General features: G+C 40.1%; 1 protein-coding gene across 2 annotated transcripts in view; it reads left to right on the forward strand.

Moving 5' to 3' along the window:
• The window catches only part of rnf128a (ring finger protein 128a), a 32,362-nt gene extending 22,409 nt beyond the window's left edge, over positions 1-9,953 (forward strand). For both annotated transcript variants that reach the window (XM_021623184.3, XM_021623185.3), the window contains exons 2-7: positions 1,685-1,932; positions 5,494-5,565; positions 7,233-7,315; positions 7,448-7,544; positions 7,741-7,930; positions 8,459-9,953. In XM_021623184.3, the coding sequence (XP_021478859.2) occupies positions 1,685-1,932; positions 5,494-5,565; positions 7,233-7,315; positions 7,448-7,544; positions 7,741-7,930; positions 8,459-8,568 (800 nt within the window). In that variant the 3' untranslated portion in view covers positions 8,569-9,953. The remainder of the gene's footprint in view (positions 1-1,684; positions 1,933-5,493; positions 5,566-7,232; positions 7,316-7,447; positions 7,545-7,740; positions 7,931-8,458) is intronic.
• The last annotated feature ends 2,922 nt before the right edge of the window (positions 9,954-12,875 follow it).

A 12,875-nucleotide genomic window follows, 5' to 3' on the forward strand; every position in this document is an offset into this window, starting at 1 on the left:
ATTCACCAGACCTGAATCCAATTGAGCACATCTGGGACATCATGTCTCGCTCCATCCACCAACGCCACGTTGCACCACAGACTGTCCAGGAGTTGGCGGATGCTTTAGTCCAGGTCTGGGAGGAGATCCCTCAGGAGACCTTCCGCCACCTCATCAGGAGCATGCCCAGGCGTTGTAGAGAGGTCATACAGGCACGTGGAGGCCACACACACACTACTGAGCCTAATTTTGACTTGTTTTAAGGACATTACATCAAAGTTGGATCAGCCTGTAGTGTAGTTTTCCACTTTAATTTTGAGTGTCACTCCAAATCCAGACCTCCATGGGTTGATACATTTGATTTCCATTGATCATTTGTGTGATTGTGTTGTCAGCACATTCAACTATGTAAAGAAAAAAGTATTTAATAAGAATATTTCATTCAGATCTAGGATGTGTTATTTTAGTGTTCCCTTTTTATTTTTTTGAGCAGTGTATATACACACACACAGTTGAAGTCGGAAGTTTATATACACTTAGGTAGGAGTCATTAACTCGTTTTTCAACCACTCCACAAACTTATTGTTAACAAACTATAGTTTGGCAAGTCGGTTAGGACATCTACTTTGTCCATGACAAGTAATTTTTCCAACAATTGTTTACAGACAGATTATTTCACTTATAATTAATTCACTATCACAATTCCAGTGGGTCAGAAGTTTACATACACTAAGTTGACTGTGCCTTTAAACAGCAGAAATTATGTCAGGGCTTTAGAAGTTTCTAAAGCACCTTCAGTGCCTCTTTGCTTGAATCATGGGAAAATCAAAAGAAATCAGCCAAGACCACAGAAAATAAATTGTAGACCTCCACAAGTCTGGTTCATCCTTGGGAGCAATTTCCAAACGCCTGAAGGTACAACGTTCATCTATACAAACAATAGTACGCAAATATAAACACCATGGCACCACGCAGCCGTCATATCGCTCAGGAAGGAGACGTGTTCTGTCTCCTAGAGATGAATGTACTTTGGTGCGATCAATCCCAGAACAACAGCAAAGGACCCTGTGAAGATGCTGGAGGAAACGGGTACAAAAGTACCTATATCCACAGTAAAATTAGTCCTATATCGACATAACCTGAAAGGCCACTCAGCAAGGTAGAAGCCACTGCTCCAAAACCACCATAAAAAAGCCAGACTACGGTTTGCAACTGCACATGGGGACAAAGCTTGTACTTTTTGGAGAATTGTCCTCTGGTCTGACAATTCAAAAATAGAACTGTTTGGCCATAATGACCATTGTTATGTTTGGAGGAAAAAGGGAGAGGCAAGTTAAACAATTCACCCAAGTTAAACAATTTAAAGGCAATGCTACCAAATACTTAGTGTATGTTGTCATTGGCTCAATGACTGGAAGTCAATGGGAACAGCTAGCATGTCATTGCGCTAGAAGCAATGCACCCCCCACCATTGCCACCACTGCTGGAGGAAAAAAACTATGGGAAACACGGATACTTTGCAATAGATATGTTTTGACATTAAATTACACCATATTCATACATTGCTCGTTAAATATTTTTGATAGACACATTAGGCCTATAGTGAAATTCAGTTGAGGGCACTTGGGGGCATATTTAAGGCCCAGCCTGTATGTGTGAGGATAGTGTGATGTTTCCTCATACTTTGTTTTCCCCCTGGTTACAGGAACAGAAGGTATGGTTGCTATCATGATTGGTCACCGACGGGGCATGGAGATTGTTGAGCTAATCAGGCAAGGGATTCCGGTCTCGATGACTATTGAAGTGGGTAAGCAGCATGGTCCCTGGATGAGCCACTACTCGGTCTTCTTTGTCTCCATCTCCTTCTTCGTGGTAACAGCAGCCACTGTGGGCTACTTCATCTTCTACTCAGCTCGCCGCCTCAACAGCGTTCGTCTACAAAACCGCAAACAGGTCAGTCTCCAGTCTCTCGAACAATGATGACAATTATTTACCCTGAATTATATATGCAGGGCTCCCTTATGAAAGAGACCCTGGTCTCAATGGTTACTCTCTTTATTTTAAATAAAGGTCAAATCAAACAATTCAGTGGTTTGTGATGAAACAGAATACTGCAGCACTATCACCTTTTGATCTGTAGAACAATATGACTGGGGAAATTCCACTGGAAACAGTTGTTTTCCTTTCCTGCGTCAAACATGCCTTCTCTTATGTGTGTGTTTCAACGAACCTGAAACATTATGGAACACTTAGTTGGGCTACACAGTTTGGGGTGTGTCAGCATTCCTCAGCAATACAGAGGGAGTCAGGCGAAACTAAAATAAAGAGAACATTTCCTGTTGAGTCAGTGTATGTAGAGGTGACTCATATATATATATATATATATATATATATATATATATATATTACTGTTAATCACTTGATTGTTGCATGACACGGATCCAGCCAACCAGAGAACCCCTGGACAGCAATGTATCTTATTATAATATTTTATGTTGTTTTCCTGTTTTCTGCCTTTGGGATCTTGTGCTTTAGCTTCTTTCTGAAATCTGTGTTGGGATAGAGCGGCAGTGAGTTTCCCTTCTAAAAGGCATGGTAGGAGTCCTGACCTGTACTGGTTTTCTTTCACATGGTGACAAGATCCCACCTTGTGTTTTGTCTTTTACAGTTCTTTGCCCTTACAGCTTTGCACACGTTCTTTGTCTGCAGGTGTCTGTCCCAAGCAGCTTGTTTATTTGTCTCTTTATATTCTTTTAACACAAGAACCCTGAAGGAAAAAGGAAAAGTTTCTTTGTCCAAAGGTTTTGTCAGATTGTATTCACTGAGTGTAACTGAACTGTCAGGCTTATATGGTGGAGAAAAGTTTACTATGGGAAGAATGCTCAGTTCTACTCAATGGTAGCGTTTCCAAAAAACCTTTGAACCTGCTGCTGCGCAACAAGTATTTCTACTTCATCTGATTGGATCTGGGCTGTTATGCAAGGTAAAACCACTCACGTGAACAGGCCCATGATTTTCAAAGTTACAGTACTTTTCTCAGCACCGTTTCCTCCTGCATATAGGGGGTAACCTTGACTTTGAAGACTGACTGGTCTCAAGTGCTTGCTTGCAGGCTCTGTTTACTTATTAGCAGTGTACCACGTATTGTCCTTGCTTCATGATCACTCCCAGAAGCAGTGAAGCTGTGTGTTGTCTGAAGCACCCGGTGGTCTAAGGGGTGTCTGTTCACGTGGCTGATTATCCAATGCTTTCTGCAGGGAGGCTGGGTAGACAGACTGATACAGAGAAGTGTATTTTTGAGTGGGTAGCTGAGCAGTTAGAGCAGAGCTGACTTCGCCCACTGAGCTAGGACCTTATGCTCAGAGGGCACAGGGCACCATTGTTCAGGCCGTAATCATATGCAAAACTCCAGCTTCGTGCTTGCCCTGTGAACTAGAATGGCCGCAACTTTCCTCCCTCAAATCTACATATCGGTCAAGTGAACATGCAACAGTATTCACTTTAATATCTGCCCCTTTAAGGATTATGAAGAATGTTGTCAAGCATCGAAACCATCTGTGCCATGTTAGTCTTTGATATCCAAAACCAAACTCTTTCTATGCTGAACAAAAACACTTCCTGTTGTGAATATGTTGGCCCAGTGTTTCATCAGCTGAAATAAAAGATCTCAGAAATGTTCCATACTCACAAAAAACGTATTACTCTCATTTTGTGCACTAATTTGTTTACATCCCTGTTAGTGAGCATTTCTTATTTGCCAAGATAATCCATCCACCTGACAGGTGTGGCATATCAATAAGCTGATTAAACAGCATGATCATTACACAGGTACACCTTGTGCTAGGGACAATAAAAGTATTGTCACACAACACAATGCCAAAGATGTCTCAAGTTTTGAGGGAGTGTGCAATTGGCATGCTGACTGCAGGAATGTTCACTGGAGCTGTTGCCAGAGAATTGAATGTTAATTTCTCTACCATAAACTGCCACCAACATCATTTTAGAGAATTTAGCAGTATGTCCAACTGGCCTCACAACTGCAGACAACGTGTAACCACACCAGCCCAGGACCTCCACATCCGGCTTCTACACCTGGGGGATAGTCTGAGACCAGCCACCCGGACAGCTGATAAAACTGGGTTTGCACAACTGAAGAATTTTTGCCGAAACTGTCTCAGGGAAGCTCATCTGCGTGCTTGTCATCCTCACCAGGGTCTTGCCCGACTGCAGTTTGGCGTCATAACTAACTTAAGTGTGCAAATGCTCACCTCCGGCATGCCAGTGGCCATTGAAGAAGTGTGCTCTTCATGGATGGTTTTAACTGTGCAGGGGCAGATGGCAGACAGCGTTTTATGGTGTTGTGTGGGTGAGCGGTTTGCTGAGGTCAACGTTGTAAACAGAGTGCCCTGTGGTGGTGGGTTATGGTATGCGCAGGCATAAGCTGTATCACCCATTGAGCAGGTTTGGGATGCTCTGGATCGACATGTACTACATCGTGTTCCAGTTCCCGCAAATATCCAGCAACTTATTACAGCCATTGAAGAGGAGTGGGACAACATTCCACAGGCCACAATAAACAGCCTAATCAACTCTCTGCGAAGGAGATGTCGTACTGCATGAGGCAAATGTTGCTCACACCAGAAACTGACTGATTTTTGGGTCCATGTCCCTACTTTTTTTGTTTGTTTTGTATCTGTAACCAACAGATGCATATCTGTAGTCCCAGTTGTGAAATCTATATATTATGGGCCTAATGAATTGACTGATTTACTTATGAACTGTAACTCAGTATATTTTTGTTCAGTGTATATCACAGAAAACATCTACATAATGACATTTTCCAGAGAATCCTCAAAGCCAATATTGACCCTGACTCATCCTCTGTCTCCTAAATCCCCTTACATAACGTTGATTCTTCCTGTGTACAATTGTGCACATTTTGTCTTGTTGCCATGGGGAGGCTGCATGAGCACAGAGAGAGTAGTCTTTAATTGTGTATGTACAATATGTCCAAAGCATGATTTTATTCTATTTCCTAAATTATAGTTTTAGAATTGAATCTGTCAAGACTGTCCCTCCAGGATTATTTATGCCTAATACGAAAAGTCCCGGATCTACGTAAATCTGCTGTTTTGCCATCCTATATGCAAGCTGATGTAACGTTTCCAATACATGATCTCAGAGGAACGGCTTAATGACACAGGCAGGGGCTCCTCTAATGAACGCTCTGCTTCTCCCAGATCACCCATGCTCTCTAACATGACCTCGTCGCATACGGTTCTCCTGCTCCTTGTTATTTCAGTTGTTTCTGGTCACAGTATAGGAAATATTTTTATTTGTTTGCTTTGTTGTTGCATTCTAGTTATTACATAGTGATGTTTTTCAGTTGTCCACCCACGTAGTGGGTTGCTGAATGTGTTTGATTTAAATTAGTTGTCAGAGGAAGCAGATGAATGTCATTTAAACAGTAGCCTGCTCACGGTCTAATACTGAACACGTTCTTCTCTCCAACAGAAACGTCTCAAGGCAGATGCCAAGAAAGCCATTGGTCAGCTGCAAGTCCGGACTGTGAAACGGGGAGATGAGGTTAACATGTTTAAGTATAATACAGATGTGTTGATGGTTATTATGCATCACTGAGGATAATTTGAAAAATATGGTTGTTTCAAACTGGTAACATATGGCATACGCAATTCTTACTGATGTGTGTTGTATGGTTATTGTTCTGAGGACATGCAGAGTATTGTAAGCTTCTGTTTTAACCCATTACTCAGACTACTGCACATTTTAAACAATTTTACTTTGTTGGTCTACATATGGAGAAGTGACTGTCTTTGTTCCCCTAATGACCATCAGGTCCTAATGGCCTGGTACTCAGGGCTCTATTGTCCCTCTAACCACTCTGACATCACTGCAAAAATTGAACAAAAATCACATCAAACACTTATCAAAACAGTATCATCAACTCACCTCACTGCGATGATCAGTTTGAAACGGAGTGTAAAACATGGTCATTGTGGATGTTTTAAAGCCTAACACAACAAAATGGACAACGCTTTGTAAGGTGGTGATTCATAAAGAACACCCATATGCATATTGGAGCTTATGCATAGGCTTATGAGCCCAAGTTGTGCTGTTATCCAATACATAGCCCATTACAAATGGCAGGAAAAACACAATAAAACTGATTTAAGATGTCTTTGGCACATTGTTTAATTTTGGGAGTATAGGCTACACCAAATGTTAGTAATTGCCTATGAGTGTGGACTGTATTATTATCGATACTGGATGGACTGGTTACCTTATGTTAGGCTCCAAACTTTCTATCCATGAGTCTGGGAGAGAAGGTAAAGCCCTAGGCGAGGCTGTTGGTTCATTGATTGTGCAAGGCGGCTTACAATTATAGTGAATTTGTATATGATTTTGAATAGCCCAGTAATAGCTCCTCGAATAGTGTTTAACGTGTGGAGGGAAATAAGTGTTCTTGTATTTAGTTCTCTGCTGCGCCTATTACATCTATGCTATAAAACCAAGAATAGTTTGATGGCTGAAAATATTATCACTTGATGAGAACAGCTGTGCATCCTGAGGTAAGGAACGGAGCTAAAGCTTTTTTTTCTGACTTTCTCAAATCATCAATAGCCTATAGTCGCATCATTCAGCCCAAATGTTTTGATTTAAGGTTTGTATGATTCACAACTAAAGTTGCCAAGTAACTCTAAATATAGTATATAGGACCTGTTTCCAATTAATACTTTTATGCTCAACAGCACTTGTGCCGGAATATCCTTTATTTAATTCAGATAAATTCAATGATATACTTCTTACTATAAAATGATAAAATAATGGCAAGGGACTTACAAGCATATATTGTCAGCTAAATGAACAAGCCTACAGCCTATGGCATGGAGCATAGACAGAGACCAACATGCAGTAGATCAACTTATATTCTGTTCTTCTAAAATGTTCATATCTTAATGTTTCTTTAGACCCGGCTAAAATAAATAATGGATTTATTGTGAAGGTGTATATTAAACTGATTTATTAGACGTTTTAAATGTAGATGTTCCAAAGGCGCACATCAGTGGCTTGAATGCAGCTTGTATGTGTGAAAGGCCTGGAGATGCAAAACTTGTTAATGTTTAATTAACGGTAATTTACCGTGAGACCTGCAGTCTTTTGCATGACAACCAGCTGACAAAATGTCATGACAGCCCTAGTCACTACAATACATTTTTGAACATGTTTTTCAGGAGACTGGGCCTGATGCTGACACCTGTGCAGTGTGTATTGATGCTTACAAGTCTGGTGACGTGCTGACCATCCTCACCTGCAAGTAAGTGCCTAACTGCAGTGGCTCGTTGCTAGTTTAATATTGTCACATGGAGTACAGTAGTCATACCCCTGTCTGCTATTACAATTCCCTTAATTTTGTGACGTCATCATGATTCTTGTTTTTTGTTTCCAGTCATTTCTTCCACAAGACCTGCATTGAGCCCTGGCTATTGGAGCACAGGACATGCCCCATGTGTAAATGTGACATCCTCAAGGCCTTGGGAGTAGAGGTAGGCAACTGTATCTTGCATAATGTCCTCTGCATTACCCTGTACTTTGAAATAACCTTTGCCTGTCATTCACTGAAGTTATTGATTTAAATACTGTTGTAGATTAAACAATATTTACACTGCTAGTGCCATTGTCTAAGGAGAATATGAAACTTGTCAGTGATGCTAGTCAGTCCACCTGTATCCCCCTGAGTAGCAGCCGGAGGAGGAGCATCCCAGTCATCAAGTAACCATGCCTCCAGACATGAGGTCCTACCCTAGCATCCCCGTCCCAGATGACACCCGCAGTGAGACAGCCTCCTCAAGCTATGCCTCCTCAGGCTATGCCTCCGTACAGGGCACAGAGAAGCACAGCAGCCCAGCAGACGAGACCCACACATTTGAGAGTAAGACACAGCATTCACATTCGGAGGCAAATTATTTTGATGAAGTCTTATAACATCACATAAATAGCTTTGAGAGCTTTTTCTATAGACATAAGGGGGACTACTGTAGTTCAGTTGGCAGTGGTACTACTTTGTGCATGTTCTTTAGAAGATGCAGGCTTTTACATTACTGTGATAAAGCCGCAACCCTGCTCAAGACAGTGTGAATTTTGCTCCCATGGTTTTTAAATGCTAGTGGTTAGATATTCCCGTTAATTAATTTCAGATACTTTTTTTTGTCTAGTTCGTTTGATTGCTGCAAGTAGATATCAATGAGTCCACTACAAAGTCTATTCCTGTTCAAACAACCACTATTGTTACTGTCTGGTGCTGAAGTGCCTCTCAGTTTCCCTCCTCTTTAGCTTGCTTATCCATTGACCTCTATCAGCCATTGTGCCAAAATAAATATTGACCAGCAGGTTGGTTCTTGTACGGTTTGCTAGCAGCACTTATGAGGCTTGACTGACTGTAATCATGTTTGTGTTGCAGCGTTGGGGCACTATCCTGACCCTGGGTCAGTCCAGGTGGCCATCCAGCCCCATTATGACAACCTGGCCTTCGAGGGCGACTCACAAAACCAACTGGAACCCCGGACATGAACAGCATGCTCACTCCAAGCACTGGAGCATGGCTAATGGGACTTGCACCACAATCAATTACATTCAAAGATGTTTCCTGTGGTCATGAAGCAAGTGAAACCAGGAATGTGGGCCTGAGATTATTCATAGGAAAAGAGGCCTCAACCTACCTATGCATATCAGTTTAACATTAAATTGATGAGGCAATTCTTCGATGCACTTATCACTAAATTAGGAAATTGTAATGTTCACTCTTGTTCAAGTCCAGTTTAATTCCGATTGAATTTAATTGTACGTTTTAATGATTTATTTGATTACGTTTGAGGTTTAATTCCTTCAGTCAATGGATCAGTTAGTTACATATTTTAAAAATAATAATTATAGCTAATTTCACACCCACAGTTTACTGGGATTAGACTACTCTCCATGTGTCTGTTTTTAATTGGGTATTATAGGTGACAGTTCTCATGACAATGAAAGTTTGAGGTGATATGCAAATTCAGTTTCAAAGACCCTTACATTTAGAAACATACAATAATGCAGTAGTTAGTGTAAGGCATTTTCTGATAAGATTTACAGCTTTGAAAATTACTTTGACAGCAAGCACACTGCTATACAAAGCTCAGTTTTACCTATTGTATGTGTCTAAGCATAGGATGTTAGTGTCTCTACATACCTTGGTTTGCCTTGTCTAGCAGAGGAGCGCATAAGATTATGTGAGGAACATTCCAGTTTCGAAATATAGATTTGTCTCATTGTTGCTAATTGAATGTACATGTGAATTTGGTTTGCCACTTGTTTGAGGTAAATTCCAAAATGAGGGACTGCTTCCTCCTTCTGTATGCTTGCGACATTACAATTACTTAGGTGCCCTGGCACACACCCCTGCCCAGCACTTCCTGATCTGTACCTGTAGCTACATGTCTTTTTTTTTTTTGTCTTATGAGTTTGATGCATGTTAAGAGTAGTATTTTAACTTGGAAATACGGAGTCTTGGTATGGGAGTAAGAGCATCTATTTAAACCCCCTGGCTTCATGCAAATATTTGTACATGTTTCAGTAACTACCTGTGCTTTTTGGGTGTGTACCTTAAAATGATTCACCAGTGAAATATATATTCCATGCCATCCTACTTTAATAGAAAAATGCAATGAGTTCACTGTGTATTTTCAACTAGATTGTGCATACACTTCACATTAATTAGTTCATTTAATGTCAATACATGTCTCAGGTTTTAAACACAAAATTGGTCTTAACCTTGTTCAGCCTTTCCAGAGTAAATGTCTTAAGTATTTTTGCTTAAATAAGGGACAAAGGTTAATTTTATTTTACTCTTATGTGGGAAATGTACTAAACTGGTATATATTAATAAAATACTTATTGTAAATACATTTGTTTGATCAAAATATTGCTTAGTGCTAATTTGTTCATTTTGTTTGTAAAGGGGATTAAAAATGTTCTGATCTTCATTCACTAGTGATGCAATTAATTGTTAGAAAAGGCCATGCTCACCTCAGTTTGAGACCTCTGGAATTCTATGGAAAAAAAGTGAATTGGGAAAATGGGCAGGGAAGGGTAATGGCATTTTAGTGGTATTTGCCCTATAGGCTGTTAATACATTTTTCTAATTTTAATGCAAAAATGAGGGACATTATTAGTATTCATAGTGTCAGTCAATTATATCAGCTGCACTTCACCTTAGACTACATATTTGTCGGTGTTGTTTGAGACCACCTAAAGCGAGATGAATTCAAAACAAAGACAGGAGGAAATCGAGTCAAGACGAGTCCATTTCAAGACCATGATTGGAATTATTTGTCAAATCGCCACAATAAGAATTCAAAATGTCCAGTATTTGTGTTCATATTTCAGAACAACATGGATTCTTTGGACATTCAGAATAGGAAAACATTGCTTGCTGAGGGACAACAAAGACACTAAAAATTCTTACTAACCCAAACAGGAACAATGAGCCTTCTGGTACTTCAGAGAAGGGCTAAGGGTTTATAAAAAATCTATAATTAAATTATTTTTAATGACGTTCTGATTTAATCTCTTCCAATTTTGTTAAAAAGGTTTAACACTGAAGAGAAAATATCCAATCAAGATTTTTCATTGCTGGTCTCTGGGGAGATAAATCTAGCTAGCTAGGCCATCAGAAACTAGATAAAGGCATCTGCCATTCAACTTTATTAGTACAACATTTTAGAGTGACATTGGAATCAACCAATCATATTTTGACTTAATGGGTGGGACCGTTTTTACAAAAATTTATGGAAACTTCTGCCTTGAAGGCCAACAGGTAGCGCAATAGCGAGCATTAGTTTTCCCACGGTTTAGCTAGCTAGCTTTTGTTGTCGGCTAGTTTGCTGCAGTTGCAGTAGGCGTTATCAAATAGGATGTTGCTAATTTGTTAGCTTCTCCCTTTTCAAGAATGCATTTCAACAAGAAGTTAAGTTTCAAATTATGATCATTTGGTGAGTGGAACTGTGTTTTTTATTGCAGCACGCTTGCTGTTAGCCATCTTTGAAAATAACTTGTGTGAAACGCTGCATTTAACGTGGAACTGACAGAGGCGACTCGTCATTCAGGCCTGTTTTGAATGTTATTTTGGCATTAATATGTCACATATCAGTTTGAAAACAATGTAAAAAAAAAAAGTATAATCATTGAGTTAATAACACCGCATACAAAAATGGTCTCCTTTTTGCTTTCTTGAGTAAGGCAGCTCCAAAATGTAGGTGTTTCAGCCTAGCTCAGCGCTTTCTGTGGTGGTGGGGCAGACAGCAGAAAATACAGAGCATAGAGGTTGGTAATGTTCTCTAGTTGCGCCATGATTGGCTAAGTGTTCTGTCACTCATGGGGACACTACGTCACCACAAAATCTACGGGGAGAGCTAGAAAATTCAAGCCACTTGGGTGCTGCCATAGGGTTACATTGGAAGTGCCCATCCAAGAAGGCTCAATGTCATTGGCAACAGATAAAATGAAGTCAAATCACATATCTACAGTAGTTTGGATTGGACTGATCATGTCAACATCATACTTCAAAAACTTAGCTAGCAAGCTAGCAGTCATAATCATTAATCAAATCGACAATCTACTGGCAAATCCTTTTCAGTCCTTGTCATATGAAGAGAAATGGAGAGAAATTATAGATAAAATGTATTGCAAAGCAATCACTAGCCTGCTATTCAGTGGAGTGGATCTGTGGTCCAAGTCTGGGTTTCAGGGTCTCTTTTCCAAGCTTTAAAGGATAAACATTCAACATTGGCCATGCTGTCAATCCAGCATGACTTCTGCCGCTTTCAAAACAACTGGAAACTCAGAGATCTCGGACTTCAGTGAGTTCAAGTTGACTGAGAACTAGGTAACTACGTTATGAATGGTCATCCAACTCGGAATTCCAAGAAAAAGATCACTAATGTCATGATTCCACCTTGTTTTTTTTTTCCCCCCAGTTGTCGTGAAAGCACCATAAATCCGGATAATGCAAGACTTTGACAAAGTTTGATGACAAAATTTGCTCACGAAAGACCTCCACGCCACCTTCCTATTCAAGTGAGCCCAGCACAACAAGGTGAGTCCAAAAATGTATTGTATGCTGCTGCAAAAATGATGTAATATGCCAGGGAGATAAGAAAGTAATACTAAGTGTATGTTGTGTAATAAGCTGTTAGTAGCCCATATGTCTCACCCTAAAAATGTGGTCCCTTTCCCCATCACATCCATTGGTGGTACACATGTAGCCTATAGCCTGTTTTCGAGAAATGTCATCATTGAATATTGTAAGAGCTTTCATTGTCTGCTTATATGCCCACTTTATTTATCCTACAGTTCTGACTTGGTGTACAGAGAGAATACTGTAAGAACGGCCCATGTTCTGAATTCTGTCGCTGTATATTTCAAAAGTGCTGAACAAATAGTTAGTTGAAGTCGGAAGTTTACATATACCCTAGCCAAATGCATTTAATCCTAGTAAAAATTCCCTGTCTTAGGTCAGTTAGGATCCCCACTTTATTTTAAGAATGTGAAATGTCAGAATAATCGTAGAGAGAATGATTTATTTCAGCTTTTATTTATTTCATCACAGTCCCAGTGGGTCAGAAGTTTACATACACTCAATTAGTATTTGGTAGCATTGCCTTTAAACATTGTTTAACTTGGGTGAAACCTTCTGGGTAGCCTTCCACAAGCATCCCACAATAAGTTGGGTGAATTTTGTCCCATTCCTCCTGACAGAGCTGGTGTAATGGAGTCATGTTTGTAGGCCTCCTTGCTCGCACACCTTTTTCAGTTCTGCCCAAAGATTTTTGATAAGATTGAGG

This window comes from Oncorhynchus mykiss, chromosome 12 (genome assembly GCF_057628025.1).
Source record: "Oncorhynchus mykiss isolate SJ-2025 chromosome 12, ASM5762802v1, whole genome shotgun sequence".
NCBI classification, from domain to species: domain Eukaryota; kingdom Metazoa; phylum Chordata; class Actinopteri; order Salmoniformes; family Salmonidae; genus Oncorhynchus; species Oncorhynchus mykiss.